Below are 22,676 nucleotides of genomic sequence, written 5' to 3' on the forward strand. Positions count from 1 at the left end.
TGAGACGTATTGTTCATAACATGTCTTAAGCCTGCCATTTGAATGGGGCCAGTTTTCAGATAGGCAGAGGTGCTGATTACTAGCCCTGTCCAATTTAGAGGAACTTTCCAGGCTTTTCAAAACCCATGCAGATTACAGGCGTCATTTAAGCTGCTCCGGTGGGAATCACAGTGGTGACTCCTGTCACCTCGGTGCGGAGGCCTGAAAGCTTGACAGGCTTACAGGTCCAGCTGTGGAAATGTTATTGTTTCTAACAGAAGTGGCTTGGTTTACTTTTATGTTCATAGTATTACTTGACATAATTAGCAAAGTAAGATCATTGGGAAGCTGTCTTTGATGGCTGAGTGGTCTGGATGTCCAGGAGGTGCGAAGATGACTATGTGGAGACAGACTTTAACTTTACAATTGCCAGTGGACCCTGACTGTTCGCCACATTCCTTCTGCTGGGCACATGGGCGGATGTCAAGCTGAGTCCCATACAGCCCACCTTGGCCCTGCCCTTAAGGCATCTGCTCCGAGTCTGGAGGAGGAGACGTGGAGCTGATAGAATCTGTAACACAGACCAGTGTGCATGGACACTTTTTACACTTGAGCACAGCTGCTCTCCCCTCCAGCTCAGCTTTTCCGAGGGGCTGTTAGCACTTTGCAGGAGTTTTGTTGAGTCTCCTGCGTCCTGTCTCGCAGTGTGTCTGGGTCAGAGGGGTTAGTTTTTAGCAGACATTTACCGAGGTAATTAGTTCAGGGATCCAGCCAGCTCACCTTTCAGCCCCACACGCTGCGCTAAAGACATCACTCTGAGCGTCTCTATTGGATTGCGTTGGTCCTCTGCCCTGCCTTTGTGGAGGCCTCCTGGCATTTGTGTAGCTCGAATGGTCATGAATGAAAAGCTCAGCTCGCTTCGGTCAGTCCCTGAAGTGGGCAAAGAGGCTTCGGATTACCCTCTGGTCCCCAGTTTTGATTTCCTCCTGCGTGTGCTTGAGCTGGGAACGCTCCCACGGTGGGGTCCATGGTTTTCACGGGGCAGCTTCGAGAGCCGGCCACCTGGCTGATGACCTTAGGCTGGTTGGGAAGGGAGACCCAAGGCGTTTCAAAATGTGCCATAAAAGATTGGCTCCTGATACATACCGTTGCATTAGAGGTGGTCTAACTTGAACGTTTCCCCCAGCCCTTTCCTTTTTAAATTGTGGCAGGGAAAGGTAACATTGTCTCCTGGCTCTGGATGCCCCCCTCTCAGTTCTCCAGCATCATTCAGAAATTGGGGTTATCTGGGCTTTGTGAAAGGTCCATGCACGGCTCATTCAGCATTGTTCAAGGCAGTAACACATCACTGAACAAATTGCCCCCTTGCATATGCTAATCCCGCGCTTAAAAGAACTCACTGTAACTCGGGCTGATGCTTCAGCCCGAGGGGAGATGGGAAAGAAGGGATGTCAGATCATGTCATGTGACCCTCACATATCTAAAATGCCTATTTTCTTTGGGTCAACAGTTCGTACTCAGCACAGGCGAATGAAAGTATCCTGTTTGGTTTGGAGAAGATTAGTCCTTGTTCCTGCTTTTGTGTGTGGGAACTGGCCTGGCTGTTGAAGATTCACTGGCTGAAATTCCCACTTTGGGTCTTAAATTTCAGTGCTGTTGGCGAGGAACCCCAAATCTTATTTTCAACAATAAATTAAAAGAATTCAAAAGAGTTCCTTCATTGTCGGGGTGGAAAATGTGATTTTCCTTTTCGGAAAAGTTAATCCCACCTGCTGACTTCGTGTCTTTTTAGAGTGGCACACGCTGACTCTTACAGTCACAGAGTACGTCCAATAGAGTGCTCTCGGGTTTGCTCATAGGCCGTTCCATTCCTGACCAGGAAGGCACAGTGGGAAAGGATGAAAACACATCCCCATATAAACAGCAAGCTACCATTTCTCTAACAGTAAATAGAACAGCTGAATGATTGAAAGTGAGTAGAGCCTGAAGGATCCACCAGGCTTTGGACGGTTTGATTGCATAGTGAGGGTCTCCCTTTTAAGTGCTTAAACCTCTCTAAATGTTTGCCATCAAAGTCTTCAGACGGGGCGAATTAAATGGAATGAAAGGCTGTGTAGGTATCACCTTACTAAAACAGCTATCACACCCAGGTTCGGTTTTCATGTGTACAGAGAGACTTGGGAAGAAATCTTTGATTAATCTTTTTTTTGTCTTGCAGAGTAATTCCCTCTTGGTCCCAGACAGTCTAAGAGGCACAGATAAACGCAGAAATGGGCCTGAATTTTCCAACGACATCAAAAAAAGAAAGGTGGATGATAAGGACTCCAGCCACTATGTAAGTAAATAAAGGACTTGAAATAATATTTGCTTGCTTACTTCTCACCTTCTGAGTGAGTATACAAGTGTACTCTGAGATCTTAGTGATAATTCCACATCCTTTAAAAGAATACTATAAAAAGGATACATTCTTACATTGTAGGATATTATTTCCCTCCAGAGCTGTAAATTATGCTTTTGCCAGGCTCGGTATTAAATTTTTGGCTTTCTGGCTTACTTATTCATAAGAGGGGTACAAAAATGCAGGGTTGGCTTTGTGGGTGCACACCTTGTACATTTGCACAGGTCCTGCTCTTAAAAAGACCCCCCTCACCCTTGATTTAATGGTTTGCTCTCAGCCATGTTCACATTCTCAATTTTTGAACAAGGGCCTACATTTTCATTTTGTCCCAGGCCTTGCCAGTGTGGTAGCCTGTCTTGCTAAAATAATCAGGATAAGAATAAGGTGTCACAAAATATCTTTTTGGATGCTATTGTGATAATATATTCAAATTCATATTAGGTCCCCCCCTTTTTTATTTTTCCCTGAGGAAGATTGGTCCTGGGGTAACATCTGTGCCAGTCTTCCTCTATTTTGTATGTGGGTCGCCGCCACAGCATGACCACCAACGAGCAGTATATATCTGCACCCGGGAACCCAACCCGGGCTGCTGAAGTGGAGAGCACCAAACTTAACCACTAGGCCAAGGGGCCAGCCCCTTGTATTAGCTCTTAAAGCAGAGTACATCCTCTTCCATAGAGAGCAGTTTAGTGTTGTGAGTCTGTGGTAAAAATGGAAGAAACACTGGAGGCATCTGGTTTAAACCCTGCAGATGAGATCACACGACTGGTGGATGGAGTGAGGACTCTTGACTCAGCTCTAGCTAAAACCATATTCACGAGGAGTGCAAACCAAGCCAAGTGGCCATTGGCTGTGGTCTCAGGGTCGTAAACATTGCAGCTGACAGATGACTTGGGGTTTCCTTGTGTGTCCCCGAGTGTCTATTTCAGGATAGATGCCTTCTGAGGAACAGTATGAGAGTAGAATGCTGAGTTAGGCCACTTCCTGTTGCTCCTGGAAGAAGTGTCTGCCTCTGGCTGGCTGGTGTACAGGCTGTGTGGAGGTTTAAACGCAGGCCTCTGTGCCTCCTGCTGGCTGGCTTAGGCCTGCAGCTAACAGTGGTGACACTTGTTGAGCAGCCACTCAGATTAGTGCCAGGTACTGTGTGCTTTTACATGGATTATTTCATGTAACTCTTAAAACAACCCTGTGAGTTTGGTACCATCACCTCCGTTTTATACATAAAGAAACTGAAGCACAGAGCTTCTAAGTGATGCGCCCACAGTCAGAGTCCATGGCAGAGCCTGGTGTCACTCTAACTGCAGAACCCACGCTCTTAATCACCATGCTCGGATTCCCCAGCCGAGGGCCCAGGACTGGATATTTTGCCAGAGGTCCTCAAATTGATCCACACTTTGCACTGTAATAACATCCTGAGAACCCCACTTGTTGGTTCTCCCCACCCCTGCCCAAGCCTTTTTAGCACATGACATTTGCCTCTTATCTTTTGCCCAGAGCCAACTTCCCATGTAGGTACAGGTATGTGTGGATGGTGTCAGCTGTTAATAAGCTGGTCAGAAGGTCATGACATGCAGAAATTTGGACATTTGCCGATAATACAATCCCAAGTTGTTCTGCATGAGGCTCGTGGGCATACGTTACTTAGTGGTGAGAGATGATACTCCATAGCTCTGCGTGACTGTTTTGTAACCCGCTTGTACGAGGTACGTCTAGTTGTAAAGGTGGTTGAAGGTTCCCGGGTGCAGATATATACTGCTCGTTGGTGGTCATGCTGTGGCGGTGACCCACATACAAGATAGAGGAAGACTGGCACAGATGTTACCCCAGGACCAATCTTCCTCGGGGAAAAGCAAAAAAGGGGGGGACCTAATATGAGACGATGTTGGAGAATCTGGGACAAAGGTCTCAGACCTTAGATCTTTGACGACAGGTGTCTACTCTGAGGGTTTGTATTTGCAGGAGAGTCCATTACTAAGCTAAGATTTAAATTGCAGAATACTTAAGGACTCACTTCATAGTTCCATTGTAATAAACAAATTTGCTACATTTTGCCAGTTTGGTTAATACACTACATTAACCATTAAATTTTTTTTTTTTTTTTCTGACAGAGAAACCCTTTTAGCTTATATTTATTTCACCAACACCACCCTTGAGTTCCTAACACCTGGAGGAAACATTTATGCTTTTCTATGGGCTTTACTAAGAGAAAACAAATTTTCTTTAGTATTAATTTTTTTATTGCATGAAAATATTTCTTTGAATAGAGTATTTTAAATTACCCAGGCTTCCTCATTGGTTGTAATTTTATGCTGTTACTAGTGAATTACATGGTGCCTTTATAACAGTGACAAAAGTACATGTAGTAACACATTACTGAAGAAAGAAATTTGTGTCTCCGACGTGTAATGCTCTCGTATGGTTAGAAAACACGTTCATGACGTGAATTTAAAGTTGAGAGTAGCTTTCTAGCTGGACTTGGGGACCACGGAAAGCCAACCAGGAATATTTGCATTTGTGCTAATATTTCTCAAACATCACATGTGTATTCGTAATTTGACAACGACATCAGGAAAAGGATTGTTTAGATCATAAACTAGGGGCCTGCTTGTTTTAGAGAATTCGGGCCCATCGGGTTGTCCTGCTTTTTCCACCTGCCCATTGTATTACTCTGCACTGAAAGACACTAGGCCTTTTGGCTGAGAAATTAGACATTTTCAGTCTGCCCTGAACTGGATGCAGGCTGATGACATTATTAAATTGAACAGCTTTTCTGAACGTTTTTCAAACTCAATGCAACTTTAGAGAGTCTCTGATTAGCAAATTTTATGGCTTTATGAAGCGACAGTAAAAGCCGTGATGCAGGATGCTGGAGCCCTCCAGAGGTTCCATCCTGTCTTCCGTTTCTCTGTCCCAAAGATTCCGAGCTGATCGCCGAAGAGCTTTATGCTTAACGTGAGGGTAGACCTTGGTACCTTATTCCAGCCAATAGCTAGCTTTGTTGTTTAGTTTTTTGTTTGTTCTGTTTTATTTTTTGCAGTAATTAGCAGCCCCCTGGGAACATGGTTTAAGTTTGTCTCTATAATTACGAATTATCTATGAACACTAGATTTGTTGTCTGTCTTCAGGGTGATACACATAAGAGCAGTGACATGAAATTATGTACTTGGTTTGAGATCCAGCGGGAAAAGAGCTCTGCTCGAAGTACTTACGGACTTCAGATTGTAAGAGAGATAGCGCTGTTGCCGACTTGTCCTTACTACGTGCCAAGGGTTTTGCAACTTGACGTCACCTGTACGCAAGTTGGGGTTGTATAGCTGATATGTTACCGCAGCAGCATTCCTGCCCCAGGCTTTGCATGGCCCCAAGGCAGATGAGAAGGGGCCAGGCAGTCTGGAAGGGAGCCCACAGGCCATCCCAGGTCATATTTTTGCCCTGTCTGCTACCAAGAACTAGAGAAAAAGATTGAACTGGGCCTCAAACCCTTTAATAAATGGCGTTAAAATTTTTTTTCTCTAGGACAGCGATGGTGACAAAAGCGATGACAACTTAGTTGTGGATGTGTCTAATGAGGTAACCATCAAACTTTATTTTCAGAGTAGTTTGTGCGAGAAAGGAAGTGGAGCCATGGTGTTGTGGGTTCTTACGACTTCGTATGTTAAGAGCCTAATGGTTGTTCATGGACGGAGCAATAATGGCCTGACTCGAACTTCTATTTCGTTTAAAACCAATCTGTTCCCCTAGTCCTGTCCTCTCCAGTGTGCCCTCTAAGCAAAGTATTTGAGCATGAGAAGGGATCTGATTACTTGTAGGTTTTTTCTTTATGGTGTCTTCGTGGGTGTGTTTGCAAACACCATCCTGTTCATTCTAACAGTGTTGTGAGGGTGTATACCCCAAGCCCCCCAAATCTAAAAGGCTTTCAGCATGCTCCTTTAATTTAGAGAAGGAGTGTGGAAGTAGAGTGTCTATGCACTGTAAGCGGAACCCTGAAAACTTTGCTTATGCTTGTTAAGGACCCTTCTTCTCCACGAGCAAGCCCCGCCCACTCACCCCGGGAAAACGGAATCGACAAAAACCGCCTGCTAAAGAAGGATGCTTCCAGCAGCCCGGCGTCCACGGCCTCCTCGGGGAGCTCCACTTCCTTGAAATCCAAAGAAATGAGCTTGGTAGGTGGTAAGAACTGTCACTTGCCTATTGAGCAGTATTTCTTTTCCTTTGTGGACCACAGGACCCTAACATATCTGCGATGTGGGGGTTTTACTGATTGAGAGTTGTATTTTTAAATATTTCAAAGTGAAACTCATCCTTCTGCTCTTTGTCCCCACGCTGTGTTTACTTTTCCCCCTCCGTCATCTGTTTGAGGCTGTGATTAGAGAACAAGCCTCTGTGTCTGTTGCCTCTCACTTGGGGGATGTGTTCCTGGCTCAGGCTCTCTGAACTTCCCACTTGGCACACAGTTCAAACCTCTTAAGTCCTGAGAAGTCCTCATTGTCTTAAGCGTCCATTTCACCTGGCTTTAGGCAGACCCCTCCTGTCGGGGCTGATTGTGATTGGGTTGCTGGTCAGAATGGTGACCTACTGGAGGCAGCACCCAGGAAACCTGGAACTGGTAGAGGGAAGGGGGGGTGACTCAGAACCTGTTCATCCTTTCAGTCATTCAGCAAACACTGTAGAATGTGTCAGCTCTTAACTCCAATAAGTTAGTCCTTACACAGTCCCCAGGCATTATCCCATTTCACTGATGGCGAGGAAAGCTTAAGGTTCTTGCCATGTTTCCACGGCCTGTCAGATCCAAGGCCAGAGGAGCTGGGGTCTCTCCAGCCCATGCTCTCTGCTACACCACAGCGCTTCTGACTGTGATTCTAGGCCAGGCAAGGTCGAGAGGCAGAAGAAGGCCTGTCCTTGTCTCGACCCCTGAAGGCCCCTGCACTAGTGGGTCCTCACTGGTTATGGAGGCAGGTGGGTGGTGACACTTAACTCCAAAGGGTTCTTTTTTCAGACACATCTCACAAAATGATAGGACTAGTTTAGGCTTTGGCCTCTGAGCTGCTGGTTTACTTCTCATCAGATCGATGGCCCAGCTGTCTCACCGTGCATCTCAGTCCCACTGCCACTAAAAGGCAAGATGAGAAAAGGCAGCCTCCCTCTGGCATTCTTGGTACCCGGGACATTTGTTTCTGATGACCAGGAACTTTTCTCCGGGTGGTCATCATCCTAACTTGGCCTGGATCCAAAGTCCACAAGCCTGATGGAAAAATACTTTTTAAAATAAAATCTGCGGAGGAAGAAGTGTGATCATGTTCTGTGTCTCTAGCTCGAGTTTTAATTCTGGCAGGAAGAGGAAAGGTCAACATTTCTCGCTCGCAAGTTAATGCTGTCAACATTGTGTGGATTTATGGAAATTGGCTGAGGGAGTAGCTAGAAGGTGCCCAGTGTCCCAGCTGCTGTTGTGATAAATTGTGTAATATGGCTTGGATTAAAAATAATACTCATTTAATTTGTTTAATGATACCAGCATGAAAAAGCCAGCACGCCTGTTCTGAAATCCAGCACACCGACGCCTCGGAGCGACATGCCAACGCCGGGCACCAGCGCCACTCCAGGACTCCGTCCAGGCCTCGGCAAGCCTCCAGCCATGGACCCCCTCGTTAACCAAGCGGGTAGAGCATCGCCTCTTGCTGTGCTTTTTGTTTTTCCCTTTCCCAGCCTGATTCGTCGCCTGTTCATCTCGTGGTGCAGTTTCCCCGTGAATACGAAATGCACTTACTGCCTGTCTCCCTCCTTCCTGTCTCCGAGCAGCCATGATAAGAAACAGATGTTTGTCCTTGGGTTTCGGCAGCTGCACCCTGTTTGGTCTCCAACTATTTACATTTGGCTTTTATTTCCAAATAATCCAAATCCTAGGGACTTCAATAAAGTTTCTGATAATTATTCTGCATGTAAGCTCCTTACCAAACTATTGTTGTGTGCCTGGGTTCACTAATGTTGGCTGACCCGGCTGGTCTGGCCGGCCGAGTGAGCCTTTTGCCTCCTTGAGTTGGCCGGGTTTCTGCCAGCGCATCCCTCAGGAACTGCGGGTCTCTCCTTCAGGAGAAACTGGGAGGGTTTCCCTGAGACTCCAGCCCGTGAATAAACTCGCACCGTTTCACTTAACCTTCCTCCCTGGGAAAGGAAAAAAGTAACTCTCTGGGCCCGGAGGAAAATCGGCCCCAGCATGTTCCTCCTAAACCTGAGCTTTAGTTTTAGTAAACCCACACTCGGGTTTTCATTTGGAATTGGTACCAGGGAATGGAACGTCCAGACTGAGGGAGGAATCTTGGATTTTATCAAGAAAACTTGCTTATGAAGTTGTCAAAGTAAGCAGGTGGTGTCTATGCCTTGGTTTGCCTTCTGTGAGTCGCTCACAGTGATGCTCCTGCGTCTGCCTGCTTTCCCTGGCCGCCAAGTGTACAAGGAGGAAGCCTGTGGGCAGTGCTCCCCTGGGATCTGTTCTTTCCCCAATGGAGGTGAATTCTGCTATGAGGAAGAAGCGACCCTCTGTGTGAATTGGAGGTGATCACACCCCCATCCCCCAAGCCCTCCCCTCTTTCTCCTTCCCCCCTAAAGAAGGGCACTAAAGATGATCCTGGAACCGCCGGTCAGAGTGGACCTGAGCGGCCAGTCGAGTCACGTGCGGCTTGTGCTTCCTTGCAGCGGCCGGCCTGAGGACGCCCCTGGCGGTGCCCGGCCCGTACCCTGCGCCCTTCGGGATGGTGCCCCACGCCGGCATGAACGGCGAGCTGACCAGCCCCGGCGCCGCCTACGCCAGCCTCCACAACATGTCCCCGCAGATGAGCGCGGCCGCTGCCGCCGCCGCCGTGGTGGCCTATGGGCGCTCCCCGATGGTAGGGATGCGGGCTGGGGATGCGGGGCGCGGGTGGGGGGCAGCCCCCACGCCTTGGAGCAACGACCCGGTGTCCCTGGCCGCTGCCATCATCCACATGCCGCCGCATTAAGTTGGGGCCAGTCGCTTTTTGTTTTACTGTTTGTGTGGATGAAAAAAGGCAGTGTTTGGGAGCTACCTCAGCGGGTCGGGGGACATCTGGTTTTCTCCCACCAAAGCAGATTTTTTTTGGTGCGGGGAGGCGATGGAATGACTCAAGGAGCTCACAGGAGCTTTTTCATTCGTTTTCTTTTATTCTGTTTAATTCTTAGGAAAACATTCGAGGAGCTGTAGTTTTCTTTTCGTGCCTGTAGCATTCCTTAAACCCAGCAGCATGGCTTAGGTGTGAGAAGTGGTCTCTGTGCAGGAGGCAGGAACACAGAGGAGCTGAAACCTTGGGGCAGGGGCTCCTTTTCTCACCTTGCCTTCCGTCACTGTGGAAATGGCCTCATTTTTGACGGGGAAGCTATGAAACTGCAACTGCACGGGAAGGGTAAAATTGACAGGACTCATAACCCATAGCAAAGGAGAGTCCCCCAGTCATTTCTCTCCGCTGTTTGCAGTATGTCACGTGCATTTCTGTCCTCTCCCAGTTTCAAATAGCATTACCTCCAATCACTTGGTGGGATACTATAGTTCGTTGTTTTCCCTTATGTTGCACTGGTTAGAAAGGCTGTGCAGTGGAGGGCAAGACCGTTGACAGCAAAGTGGGCAGCTGAGGGCCTGGATGCCGTCAGCAGGGGGCTCAAACTCAGTGTGAAGCCTTGAGCATTCACTTAGACCAGTGGGATGAAACTGGGGGCAAATTTGCTCCCTAGGGACATTTGGGGATAGCTGGAGACACTTTTTCACAACTAGGGTATGCTATTAAGGGTGGAGGCCAGGAATGCTGCTAAACACCCCACCAGGCCCAGGACAGCCCCTCCCCCAAAGACCTGTCTGCCTGAAGCATGGACGGTGCCAGGGTTGAGAAATCCTGAGTCCGACAGCGTACGCCCTGTACCTGTTCGGGCGAGGCAGAACATGCTGAGCACAGGGGAGTATTGGCGTGGGCAGCGGGTCCTCAGTGCCAGAGCTCACACTCCATCCCTCCGCCCATGGCAAGAAGTATGTTTTGTGGTGTTTAGAGGTGGTTCTGTTGCTTCTTATATTATAAGTTTTCAGTCTGAAAAATGCCAGCACATGTTACTGTTTCTGTTTCTGTTTCTGTTGCTTTGGGGATCTGTGAGTTTCCAGGGAAGTCTTTAGAGATGTTCACAAGGGGCCTGCTCTGCGTCCCTGGAGTCTGCGATGCCTTCTTTTGTTCCCAGGTCGGGTTTGATCCTCCTCCTCACATGAGAGTACCTACGATCCCTCCAAACCTGGCAGGAATCCCAGGGGGGAAACCGTAAGTACCTCTAACCCTTCGGTTTTGTTTTAAAGGCGGTTTCTTAGTCATGGGTGTTAGCAGACTCGAATTCCACAGGGAGCACAGGCTCGGGGTTTCCAAGGAGATTTCTGGTGTCTTTTCCTGAGGAGTGTTAACACTCTCTATAAATAGGCACCCTGTAGGTGTCACGCCTCTGTCTTCTCCCTGTGGGTGATTTCATGCATTTAGTTATTTCCGGAGAGAAGCTGTTGGAGACGGGGATGAGGAGGGCTGCAAGAACCGGGGGTGGTTGGCTCTCCTTGCCTGACCCTTCTTCAGAAGGCTGCTCTGCTCCGCCATTTGGCTAGAGGGTGGCCGCTGGAGATTTTCACCAGGACTGTGTGGTGGGCAGTAAGCTGTCACACACTCTGGAAATCTCAGAAATTGGAAATGTGTTGTCTCTTTACCCAGCTCAGTGCCACCTTTGCCTTCTTTCGGTGGGAATGAGACCTGTGTGAAGGGCAGGCCCTGTTGGATGCCAGCAGCTGAGGTTCATCCTCAAGTCAGGTTTTGATGAGTGCCTTACTCTAAGAGGTCCAGAATTACAAAATGCAAAACGGCTGTGTGGGGAAGCAAGAAGATATGTTCAAGGGCAAAAGAGCATCCAGAATTTGAAAAACCTTGTCAGTTAATCTTCCAGGGTTGCTTAAAATCACTTACTTTCCATAATGGTAGTAATTAGAAACGTACTTTCAAAGAATTCGTAAATTTCTTAATTTTTGTACAAAGCAAAATTGAAATACGAGGGTCTGTCTGTCTTCCCAGCAAAGATGGCAGAAAGCCTTTTCCAATTGTGATTTTTCTAAATAGAGGTGTATGTCATAGGCCTTCCGTTTATTTTGTTATATCCTCTTCCTTTGTGTGGTTGCTTTCAGCTTTTATTTGTATATCTGTGGCATATTGCATTATTGCATTTTTTTGAGTGTCCACCCAACTGCTCGGTCATCCTCATGTGGTTTCTGATTGGAGGCTTGTTTCAAATAAGCCAGTAGCATGAGGAAAAATGGAATTCTTTACCCCATCATCTGCTTTTAGGAAAGCAGATGCCCATCGCTCCACTTTTCATGCATTATAATGTCTATTTTACCATAATTTGATTCATGATGAAATGAGGCATCTGTCTACGCTAGAAAGGATTTAAGGTGACACATAGGCCCAGGGAAGAGCAGGATTGGGGAGTGTCACAAAGCTTACTTACCCAGTGGATCTCTTCTGATTAAATTCCCATGAACTGTTGTCTCGTGTGTTTTCCTGGGCGTGCCCCCCACGTCCAGTCCGGGATGTCCCAGGGCACTTTGGGGTTTGTCTTATATGTGGTTGCTGGCAGTGTAGCTGTTGTGTGTTCCACTGACTGGTGAGTGGATACAGGGCAAACAAGAAATGTTGTGACAGGAGGCAATAATTAATAGTAACTGATGAATCTTCGGGGGAAATAATAGGCAAGTCAGGCCAAGTTCAACTGACCATTAGGGAAAGCCAGTCTCTAGCGTCAGGTGTGGGGCGTGTCCAGCCTGCAAGACTCCACCTTGAATGTGGGATGTGGGCAGATGGGGGGAGACGGGCGGAGGGATGAGCTGCAGTGCTGGTCTCGAGGGACAGTGACCGCAGACCCTGTTCCTTATGTTTTCATTTGTCCGTGTGTTTGTATATGTTGTGTATGTTAACAACGCGATTAGCCACAAACTTGAAACCAGTGAATGACAGTGCTGGTGTCATGCTTATTAGAGCTAAAATATTCATGTCCTTGGCTTGTGAGCCCCTTGGATTTGCGTTCACAGCTGCATAAACCAGGATACGATGTGCCAAGGGACAAGGACAGTGGGCACAGAGGCAGAGTTGTGAGACTCCCCTATGAGGTGCTTTTCTCCCCTTGGGGGAGAAGTTCTCTTTCTGGATTTCTCTTTTTAGGATTCTCTTTCAAAGTTGAGGTGAGCCCCATTATGTGAGGAATTAATTAACATCAGAGGGTAAAATGAACTTCCCCACTGTCGCCAGGGTCTGGGCTACACAGTCTTAGGCCGCGTGTTAATCTGTTAATCAGTTTGAGAGGACTCGTGGTTCTCACCAGTTAGTGAAGTGATGCTGCCTGAGGCAGGGCTTCTCAAGCATCTATGATGACAGACTAGTTTTTTCCCAATATGACAAAGATTGATACTCTTGTTACATACAACACAGATGAATAGGGGAAGACAGATACAAAATGCAAGTCCCAATTTTTTTGTTTTTTACAAGAGTCAGCCTTTGTGGACTGACTCCGTTAAGCTGCTGTGTCAAGTTTCTTTTTCTTTTTTTTTTTTTTTTTTTTATTAATGTTATGATAGATTACAACCTTGTGAGATTTCAGTTGTACATTTTTGTTAGTCATGTTGTGGGTACACCACTTCCCCCTCCCTACCCTCCCCCCACCCCCCCTTTTCCCTGGTAACCACCGATCAGATCTCCTTCTCAATATACTAATTTCCACCTATGAGTGGAGTCATATAGAGTTCGTCTTTCTCTGACTGACTTATTTCGCTTAACATAATGCCCTCGAGGTCCGTCCACGTTGTTGTGAATGGGCCAATTTCGTCTTTTTTTATGGCTGAGTAGTATTCCATTGTGTATATATACCACATCTTCTTTATCCAATCATCAGTTTCTGGGCATGTAGGCTGGTTCCACGTCTTGGCTATTGTAAATAATGCTGCGATGAATATAGGGGTGCAACGGACTCTTGAGATATCTGATATCAGGTTCTTAGGATAGATACCCAGTAATGGGATGGCTGGGTCATAGGGTATTTCTATTTTTAACTTTTTGAGAAATCTCCATACTGTTTTCCATAGTGGCTGTACCAGTTTGCATTCCCACCAACAGTGTATGAGGGTTCCTCTTTCTCCACAACCTCTCCAACATTTGTCGTTCTTGGTTTTGGATGTTTTTGCCAATCTAACGGGGGTAAGGTGATATCTTAGTGTAGTTTTGATTTGCATTTCCCTGATGATTAGCGATGATGAACATCTTTTCATGTGTCTATTGGCCATATTCATATCTTCTTTTGAGAAATGTCTGTTCATGTCCTCTGCCCATTTTTTGATCGGGTTGTTTGTTTTTTTGTTGTTAAGCAGTGTGAGTTCTTTGTATATTATGGAGATTAACCCTTTGTCGGATAAGTGGCTTGTAAATATTTTTTCCCAATTAGTGAGCTGTTTTTTTGTTTCAATCCTGTTTTCCCTTGCCTTGAAGAAGCTCTTTAGTCTGATGAAGTCCCATTTGTTTATTCTTTCTATTGTTTCCCTCAACTGAGGAGTTACAGTGTCCGAAAAGATTCTTTTGAAACTGATGTCAAAGAGTGTACTGCCTATATTCTCTTCCAAAAGACTTATTGTCTCAGGCCTAATCTTTAGGTCTTTGATCCATTTTGAGTTTATTTTGGTGTGTGGTGAAAAAGAATGGTCAATTTTCAATCTTTTGCATGTGGCTGTCCAGTTTTCCCAGCACCATTTGTTGAAGAGACTTTCTTTTCTCCATTGTAGGCCCTCTGCTCCTTTGTCGAAGATTAGCTGTCCATAGATGTGTGGTTTTATCTCTGGGCTTTCAATTCTGTTCCATTGATCTGTGGACCTGTTTTTGTACCAGTACCATGCTGTTTTGATCACTGTAGCTTTGTAGTATGTTTTGAAATCGGGGATTGTGATTCCGCCAGCTTTGTTTTTCTTGCTCAGGATTGCTTTAGCAATTCGCGGTCTTTTGTTCCCCCATATGAATTTTAGGATTGTTTGTTCAATTTCTGTGAAGAATGTTCTTGGGATTCTGATTGGGATAGCATTGAATCTGTATATTGCTTTAGGTAGTATGGACATTTTAACTATGTTTATTCTTCCAATCCATGTGCAAGGAATGTTTTTCCATCTCTTTATGTCATCGCCCATTTCTTTCAAGAAAGTCTTGTAGTTTTCATTGTATAGATCCTTCACTTCCTTGGTTAAGTTTATCCCAAGGTATTTTATTCTTTTCATTGCGATTGTGAATGGGATAGAGTTCTTGAGTTCTTTCTCTGTTAGTTTGTTAGTGTATAGAAATGCTACTGATTTATGCACGTTAATTTTATACCCTGCTCCTTTGCTGTAGTTGTTGATTGCTGTGTCAAGTTTCTTGACACTGACTCTTGAGGAGTGAGCTCCTCTCACCGCGGACAGCAGCAGGGGTCTGCAGACCACACTTGAACAGCATCAGGCTGAGGCACTTAAAGAAATGGTGACAAGCCAGTATGTCCAGGGGAGGGCAGACAAGGTGGTAAAGGTTTTGCAAGTGTCACTCTCTGAGAAATACCAATCGAAATAATATTTGGGTAGGGCGGTCGGATGGCTATTCCTGGCTGTTTTTGAGCGAGAAGTGTGTGTGCTGGATGCTGGGCATGCTCCGGGAATGAGAATGCTCATCTTCCCCGCTTTGGGAGGCTACTGCTTTGTTGGAAATGTGAAAGGAACAGTAAACACTGGAGTTAAGTTTGTGCTAAGTGCTCAGTACTGTGAAGGCAGAGCAGTGCATCCTAGGCAGCTATGTGGAGTGACCAGAATCAGGAAGGAGAGGCTTCCTTTGGGCGAGGCAGATGCACTGACAGCTGGAGCATGTGCAGGAAGGAATAAGCCCACAGGGTGGAGCGGGCAGTGAGAGTGGGCTGTTGCAGGTAGAGGGGATGAGGGGGACAGCATGCTCCCAGCGCAAAGAGGGAGCTGGAGGGATTCGCATGCAAACTGGAGGAGTGCCTCCTAAGAGTGGGACAGCCAGCAGAGTTCAGTAGGGGCTCAAGGGACCTCAAAGCACCTCTAGTATATAAATGCTCACCTGTGGCTCAAGTCTCCTACGACAGCCTCACCACGTGGCTCTCTGCCTCTGACCCATCCTGTCTTAGTGACAGGGACTTGCTGCCTCCCTGAGCAGTCTGTTTTCCCTGGCTGCGTGAAAGCTCTTCCAGCCCTTGAGCAGAGATCTGTCTCCCTGGAACTTTCACCCATCAATCCTGGTTCTTTCCTACCCCTGGAGACCACACAGGGAGCTGCGAATCCATCATCCTCATGACAGCTCTGCAGATACTGGGGACCACCATCTCGCCACGAGGCATCTCTTCTGACTGCGTAGGTCCATTGCTTCAGCCCTGTCTTGTGGGATGTGCTTTCAGGTCCCCCCAGCCCCCCATCTGCTCAGTACAGTCTAGATAGTCGCCTCCCTCCTGTCCTCTCTTCCACAGATTTCATCCAGACCTGCTGCATAGGCAGAAGGGGGACCTTTTAGGAGCTCACAGCCTAGTGATGGAGAGACAACATTAATCAAGTAATCACAAAAATAAATGTATAGTTATAGCTGAGATAAAAGCTATGGCAGAGAGAAACACTTCAGTGAAAGCGTATGATGGGCTGATCCCATTTCGGAGGGTCAAGGAAGGATTCTGTGAAGTGTTTTCTGAGCTGCATTAACCCTGTAGGGGCAGAGCATAAACCTCTAGGTGGGGGAACCAGCATATGCAAAAGCCCTGTGGCCTTACATGTTTTTATCCAAGTGGACTAGAGCAAGATGACTCATTGTCACTATTCTCTACTTGTTTTTGGTGTTAAAATGATCTAAGATCCCAATAGGATTTCCCAACCAGCCTGGTCATTTTCCCTCTCTCCCACACCAGTCTCTCCTAACTTCTCCATCTTTGTTAAGGGCATTATCCCCATTCTCTCTGACATCTGGACGCAAACTTTAGCCTTTGATTCTTCCTCATTTAACTCCCATTTTTACCCAGTCTTCTTATTTGTTAGAATCCTCTCTTATTTTATATCCACTTTTGTCAATAAGATACTAGATGAGTTTTCCCCCTTTTAAAGTATTTCTCTGATCTGGTCCATTTCTTGCTCAGAGATCTTCAAAAGTTACCTATCAGCTCCTGATGTGGCCTTCAGGGCCCCTCTGGGAATATCACCCCAGCCTGCTTTTCCAGCCTCATGTCCTATGTTCTTTGCATGTTTGCTCTGGCCAAATGGGATAATGCCCCACTCCCTGAAGATTCCTCCTCCTCCTCCTCCTCCTCCCTCCTCCTCCTCCTCCTCCTCCTCCCTCCTCCTTCCTCTTTCTTCTTCTTCCTACCTGGAGCAACTTCCCTTCTCACCAGTCTTCACCTCTTCCAGTGGAAGTATTTTTGGTCCATCAAAGACCACTGCGGTAGCTGCCTTCTTCGTGAAGCCTTCGCTGGTGCCTTCCCATTTGTCATCTCTCTCCAGTAGCACCTAGTAACATCTTGTGACACTTTTCACACTTTGGCCTTGAGTTACAATTGTGTGTACATGTCATATTGCTATCTGCTTCTTCCCACTAGAATTGGAGCTTCTGAAGTCCCCTTGTCCCCTGGAGCACAGATACCCAGTAAACAAACGTTAGCTGTGTTGACTGGGTGGGTGCGACCCCAGGATTGCGTAAGACCCGGTGATTCATCCTTTCCAAAGGAGAGTCAGATTTGCCTTTCCGAGTTAAGGAGTGCTGATTTATAAGCGGTAACCCTGACCATGTTTCCAAACCCTCGAGGCCAGATTTAATTGGTATTGTTTTGTCAGCTTAACTTGAACTCATTTTCAGTTTTAGGAACTTTACTGCCCTGAGCTTTATGGTGATCACTGGTGAAAAAAATGCCAAAGTTTAGCCAGGCTGACATCTCCTTGTCGTACTTTACGCCCTCTTCCCCTCGAGCTGTTTTTCTGGCCCTGTAGCACGCTTTTCTCCCCGTAAATACTTGGGGGCTGCGCTCTCCCTGCCTCCTATAGTCGCACCTAGAGGTCAGTAATAACTCAGACTAATAATAGTTTGGCATAAGATTCCAGCTTAGTTCCAGGTGCCTTCACCCTGTGTTTTAATGCTAGACATGTAATTGAGAAATCTCCCACCCACTTGTTTAGTGTTTAAATAAATCTTTAAAGTACCTTTTAGGAGTTGAAGCCTAAAGGGAAAAGAAAGTCTTAACTACATTTGGGGTAAAATTGCCTCTTAGGAAAACACATTTTGCAGCAGTAAATAGGGGCCATCCCGGCTTCCAGCCAAAAGACCTTTCAGTGGCCAGAGCTCCCGCCCACTTTCCCCGGTGCTGATCTTGCCTCTGATTCCTCCCGACCATGTCTAGATTCCACGACTGGTTTACGTAGTGGAATTAACTTTGAAAATTTTACTTGCTCTTTTTACTTGCTATGTCATTTGGGTGTTTTTTAATCTATTAAATGCTAAAAGTAACATGCCGGTTTTGTGCCTTATTATCACCATGTGGGTTTTAGTTTAACTTCTGTTTTTCCACCCTTTAATGATCTGTAGCGGATTTCTTGAGATTCTATTGAGGTGCAAGGCCCTTTCTTGTGATGTGAATTAATATGCAGCTGCTGGACAGTTGTCCCTCCCTAGTCACCTCTTCAGAAATGACTTTGAGTGTGTCAGATCCAAGTGCAGTTCATATATTTCTTGCATCTGTCCTGCATAGGAGCCTTGGTGCTGCCCCAGCACATTTGCAAATTTGGAAACGTTTAATTGATGGAGCGGGTAGGGTCGAGAACTCAGAATCATAAATGCTGACTTTGGCCAGAGGACCACCTAGTTTGTCAACTAGGCCGTCTCTTCTTGTTTTCTTTGTCTAGTCATTTTCTTTTTCATATCGATTTTAAGAAGTCTGCGTTTGCCTTTTAAAAAACGTAAGGGTAGTAATGTATTCAACTAAATAAGAAAACACATCTCCCACCTTAATGCTTGGAAGTCCGCAGCTGTGCAATTTACTTGTTACTGAAGCCCTCCGTTGATGTGGAAGTGCTGTCTTCGAACAGGGTAGGGATTGCACCTTGATCTGCTTATTTGCTGTTTGGGAGGATGCCAAGAGGGCAGACTGTACAAATCCTGAGAAAGAAGTAAAGGATTTTATAGATGTCAGGGGTTAGATGTCCAGACCCTAAAAAATAGTGAAGGTAAAGCTTGTTATATGGCAAAAAAGGAGATTTACCCTAAGTAGATGTTATATACTTGCGGACCTATTTTTTCCTTGAAATCTTAGAATGATATGGCTCTGATTTTCTGATGACCCCACATCACATACTGCCCCGCCCCTCCAGCCACCACCTTCACTATACTAGTTCCTGAGGCTCAGAGTATCCTCCAGAATGACAGTGTATATTCTTCTCCTCTATCTTAGAATGAGCCACATGCCCCAGCCCTCAAAGCCTCCGGTGTCCAGGGCTCCATAATGATGCACACAGAGGATATGGACATGTCCAGTGTTCTCTTTTGTGTAGGGCAGCTTTCTCCATCCTGATGGGCCCGTCATCCCTCTTGGGGTGAGAATGTCAAAGGCAGTGCCGATGAGGAAGCTAAGGTAAAGGTTAGAGCCCCACTCTGGTAGTTGGCCTGACCTGGACTTGAATCCTGAAGGGGCCAGTTCCCTCTCCTGTATGGCTCCCCTCTCCCTAACTGCAAAGTCAGGGCATGTGAGCTTCCCCTGTGACCTGGGAACCAAAGGTTGAATCTATACTGTGCTTCCAACTTTTCTGGAAGTATTTTCCCACGTCTCTTCATTTACTTCAATAGTCACGTCTATAGGGCATCTTGTAAAAGTAGGGAAATGAGAACAAATAAGTTAGAAATGGTCCCCACATCTTACTAGTGACCAATGAAACTCTAACCTGTGTCTCCTTGTCTTTTACTTTATTGTGTGCTTTTCGGTGGCCACATGCAGGGTCGGGCTTGTTGCCTTTGACCTGCGGCCACTTCTGCCGCAGCTTGCTCTGGAAGGTTCCCGTGTCCCCTGGGCCCTGCAGCCTTGGGGAAGGGCCGTGGGTTTCACTCCTTTACTGTAGTTGCTTTCCTTGCCTTCTGTTTTGGTGCACATCAGCTCTGTAGCTCCTGCTGCTCCCCTTTGGGAAAGTTGCTTCCATCTTTTAGGGACATTCGGTACTACTGGGAGTTCCTTGGAAAATGTCGGCTGGCCTAACCGTGGAGTCAGAGGACTGTCCACCTTCTTGTAGCTGACTTTCCTCGCCAGGGCAGCCTTTCATGCCTCAATTTATATGTGATTAAGTAGCAATAAACGACTTGGGTTGTGTTCAGAATCATTTCCTGAGTGCCAGCTGTGTGCTAGCTGGAGAAGTCATCCCCCCGGCCCTGAAGAACTCTGGAGTGAGAAAAACAGAAACATGCAAGCAAGCAGTAGTCACGGTGTGATGTGTGCCATGGTGGAGATGCATAGGATGAACCAGGACCCCAGGGAGGAGTCATCCCGCCTGGGGAGGTTGTGGCAGGCCCAGGGAGGGAGACGGTGCTATGCTAGGTGGGAGGAAGTAGTTTGTGTGCAGCTTGGAGATGTGGCAGCCTGAGATATTTTAGGGGACTGGCCCGTTGTTCCCCGTGGCTGGGAGTTTAAGAAACAGGAAGGTCTCGTGAACCAGGGTTCATCCACACTAAATTGTGAAGCCTTTGGGAGCCCCAAAGAGCTTGAAGAGCAAATGAAGGTTTTGACAAGATCGGATTTTTTTTGATACCTGTTAATACAGCAAGAAATTCCATATCGAGAGTGCCAGGCCCTCCCGTAGCCGGGTCTTGACCACAGCCCTTGTCTTCAGGGTCCGTGGTTCATTACTGTTTACTGGATCCTGCCATGGCCGTTCTGGTCTATTTCCAGCAAATCAACAACTGTGTAAGTGCCTGTTTTCCTTCGGCCACAGAACACAGCATAGTTTTATTAACAGGAGCCAGTCTGCTAGGGAAGAAGACCTGCTTCCCCGGAACGCAGTCTTGTTTTCCAGCTCGTGGTCCCAATGGGGACTCTCCTTCGAGTTCCTTTGCCTCTGCTGTGTGCCCAATACATGAAGAGTCCCCTGCACAGATGTTTGATTCCCTTCAGTTGTTACATCTGTGATGTCTAGTGGACTTGATTCTTTTCAGTTCTACAACAAGATTTCAGAATTAGACCCTGCTCTGCAGCTGCCTGATGCAGAAAGCTGGCTGCGGCAGGGCTCAGTTCTCTGAGGCATCCTTGGATGTGGGTGGGGGGCCCCAGCAGTGTGGCCCCAGGCACTGCTACTTTCTGCCCCATGGGTGCCATGGTCCTATCCAGACATCCTCTTCTGCTCTTTGCTGAGTGTGGTCTTCCCCATCACCTGTTAGGATTTGCAAATTTTCCTTGCCTGCTCCTTGCCCTGGGGTTTCCTGACTTCCACCCCACACCTTTGTCTCTTTCCACATTCCTAGCCCTCATCCTTGTCCCCTGGTTGAGATAAGTGCCCTTGATTCAACTGATCCTCACTTTCCTCTTTTGAAGTCAGGGTGTTTAATGTTGATGCTGTCATTTCCTGAAGGCCCCTGCAGGTGTCGAGCATGGTATCTCTTCTAATTCTTACAACACCCCCTATGATGCTAATATTTTATTATTATTTCTATCCTGTGGCTCAGAAAACGGACACACCATAGGCTGCAGGTAGTTAGGCCAGTGAGGAAGACCAGTTAGTGAGCCTGGCCAGGGGGACCTCTGCATCTCAGGTCCATTAACACCAGAGTCTGCGCTCTCAGCCTGGCTGTGGCCCTAGTCTGCTGTGTTCTTTGGTCAGGAGCTCTCCTCTCCATTTTTTCTTGAATAAATAAATTTAAGCTTTTAAAATTGATATGCACATATGGAAAAGTACACGAATTGTGTGTATAGCTCAGTGACTTTCACCAAGAGCACCCACGAAGCCCACTTGTGTCCCTTCTAGTTGTTGAGGGTCCCCCCACTCCCACTTCTGATGCTGTAGATGAATTCTGCAATATGCTTGAACTTCTCTAAATCCATTCCTTCCGTTTGCATTCTTTTGTGGCTGGCCTCTCTCTGAATACAGACTTGAGAGAGATTTGTTAGTGCTCAACTGTCTGTTTATGAACTCACCTTCCTGGTTGAGATAAACTCACCTGTCCAGGTTCCTCAATCACTAGAGAAGGCACGTTTCCTTCTGAGATCTCTGTAACGTCCGTCCGATGCGCCATCTCTGTGGCCTCTTCTCAGAGACATTTCCTGCTCTTCCTGTAGGTGAATGACTGCTTCCAGACTCTCGTTCGTTCCCCGGGTTTTCCCTCCGGTTGATGCCTCTTTGAGACCCGTCGGCCCTTTGTGCCACCCTGGTTTGTTCGTTTCATCAGGCTCTCCAGCACAGCGGGCAGCCCCGGCCTCCTTCAGGCCCCCTGTGACTGATGTATTAACATCCATATGGGTTTCCCCCGGGACAGACGAATGTTCACAGCTTCTGGCAGCAGTTTGCTGCACAGTGAATCAATTTTAAATTGCCTCAGTATGATGATCACAGACCTCCTGTGTGGTTTAAAGAAGAGGACACCTGGGAGAGAGGTGGGTGTCTTCCAGAGACGTGCATACAGCTCTCTGTCTGTACTTTGTGCATCTATTTTAATCTGGAACATTTAACTCTAGAATAAGCTGGGTTCCAACTGAAGCAAGATGAAATTTTCTTCCCCTAAAAATCCAGAACTGCTAAGAGGGTGCCTGATGGAAACTTTGCCCACCTCGATTTATGGCAGCCTGAGAGAAACCAATGTTCCCATGTGCCGTTATTCTCACGGCACAGAAGGCTTTGAGAGGCAGGTTCTTTCCCCGCGTCAGCCACCGTTCTTACAAAATATAGTCAATTCGATTGTTTTATTTTATAAAAGCTCACTGGTCATTTCTCCAGCTTCACCTGGCTGTTCGTTTGTTATTGTCAGACCCAGGTCATAGTGCCCGATACGTGGGTCACATAACTTGCTACTGGACCTTGAAGAATTCTCCCAGAATGTGAATAGACGAGTTCTTGTGGTCTTAATCTTCAAGGGCAATAAAAGGGCTATTTGATTCCAACTCCAGATTTCCTATAATCGACGGCATAGGTTCAGTTAACTGTCATGTGCGTATACTGAAGTATCATGTAGGCTGATGCATTACTACTGTTGGATAAAAAAATAGGAGG

At 46.8% G+C, this 22,676-nt stretch overlaps 1 protein-coding gene across 4 annotated transcripts in view; it reads left to right on the forward strand.

Moving 5' to 3' along the window:
- The window catches only part of TLE1 (TLE family member 1, transcriptional corepressor), an 83,987-nt gene that overhangs the window by 51,039 nt on the left and 10,272 nt on the right, over nt 1-22,676 (forward strand). For all 4 annotated transcript variants that reach the window (XM_046664203.1, XM_046664204.1, XM_046664205.1 and 1 more), the window contains 6 exons: nt 2,198-2,314; nt 5,894-5,947; nt 6,388-6,540; nt 7,890-8,034; nt 9,068-9,258; nt 10,607-10,683. In XM_046664203.1, the coding sequence (XP_046520159.1) occupies nt 2,198-2,314; nt 5,894-5,947; nt 6,388-6,540; nt 7,890-8,034; nt 9,068-9,258; nt 10,607-10,683 (737 nt within the window). The remainder of the gene's footprint in view (nt 1-2,197; nt 2,315-5,893; nt 5,948-6,387; nt 6,541-7,889; nt 8,035-9,067; nt 9,259-10,606; nt 10,684-22,676) is intronic.

The sequence above is a fragment of the Equus quagga genome, chromosome 6, assembly GCF_021613505.1.
Source record: "Equus quagga isolate Etosha38 chromosome 6, UCLA_HA_Equagga_1.0, whole genome shotgun sequence".
In the NCBI taxonomy this organism is placed as follows: domain Eukaryota; kingdom Metazoa; phylum Chordata; class Mammalia; order Perissodactyla; family Equidae; genus Equus; species Equus quagga.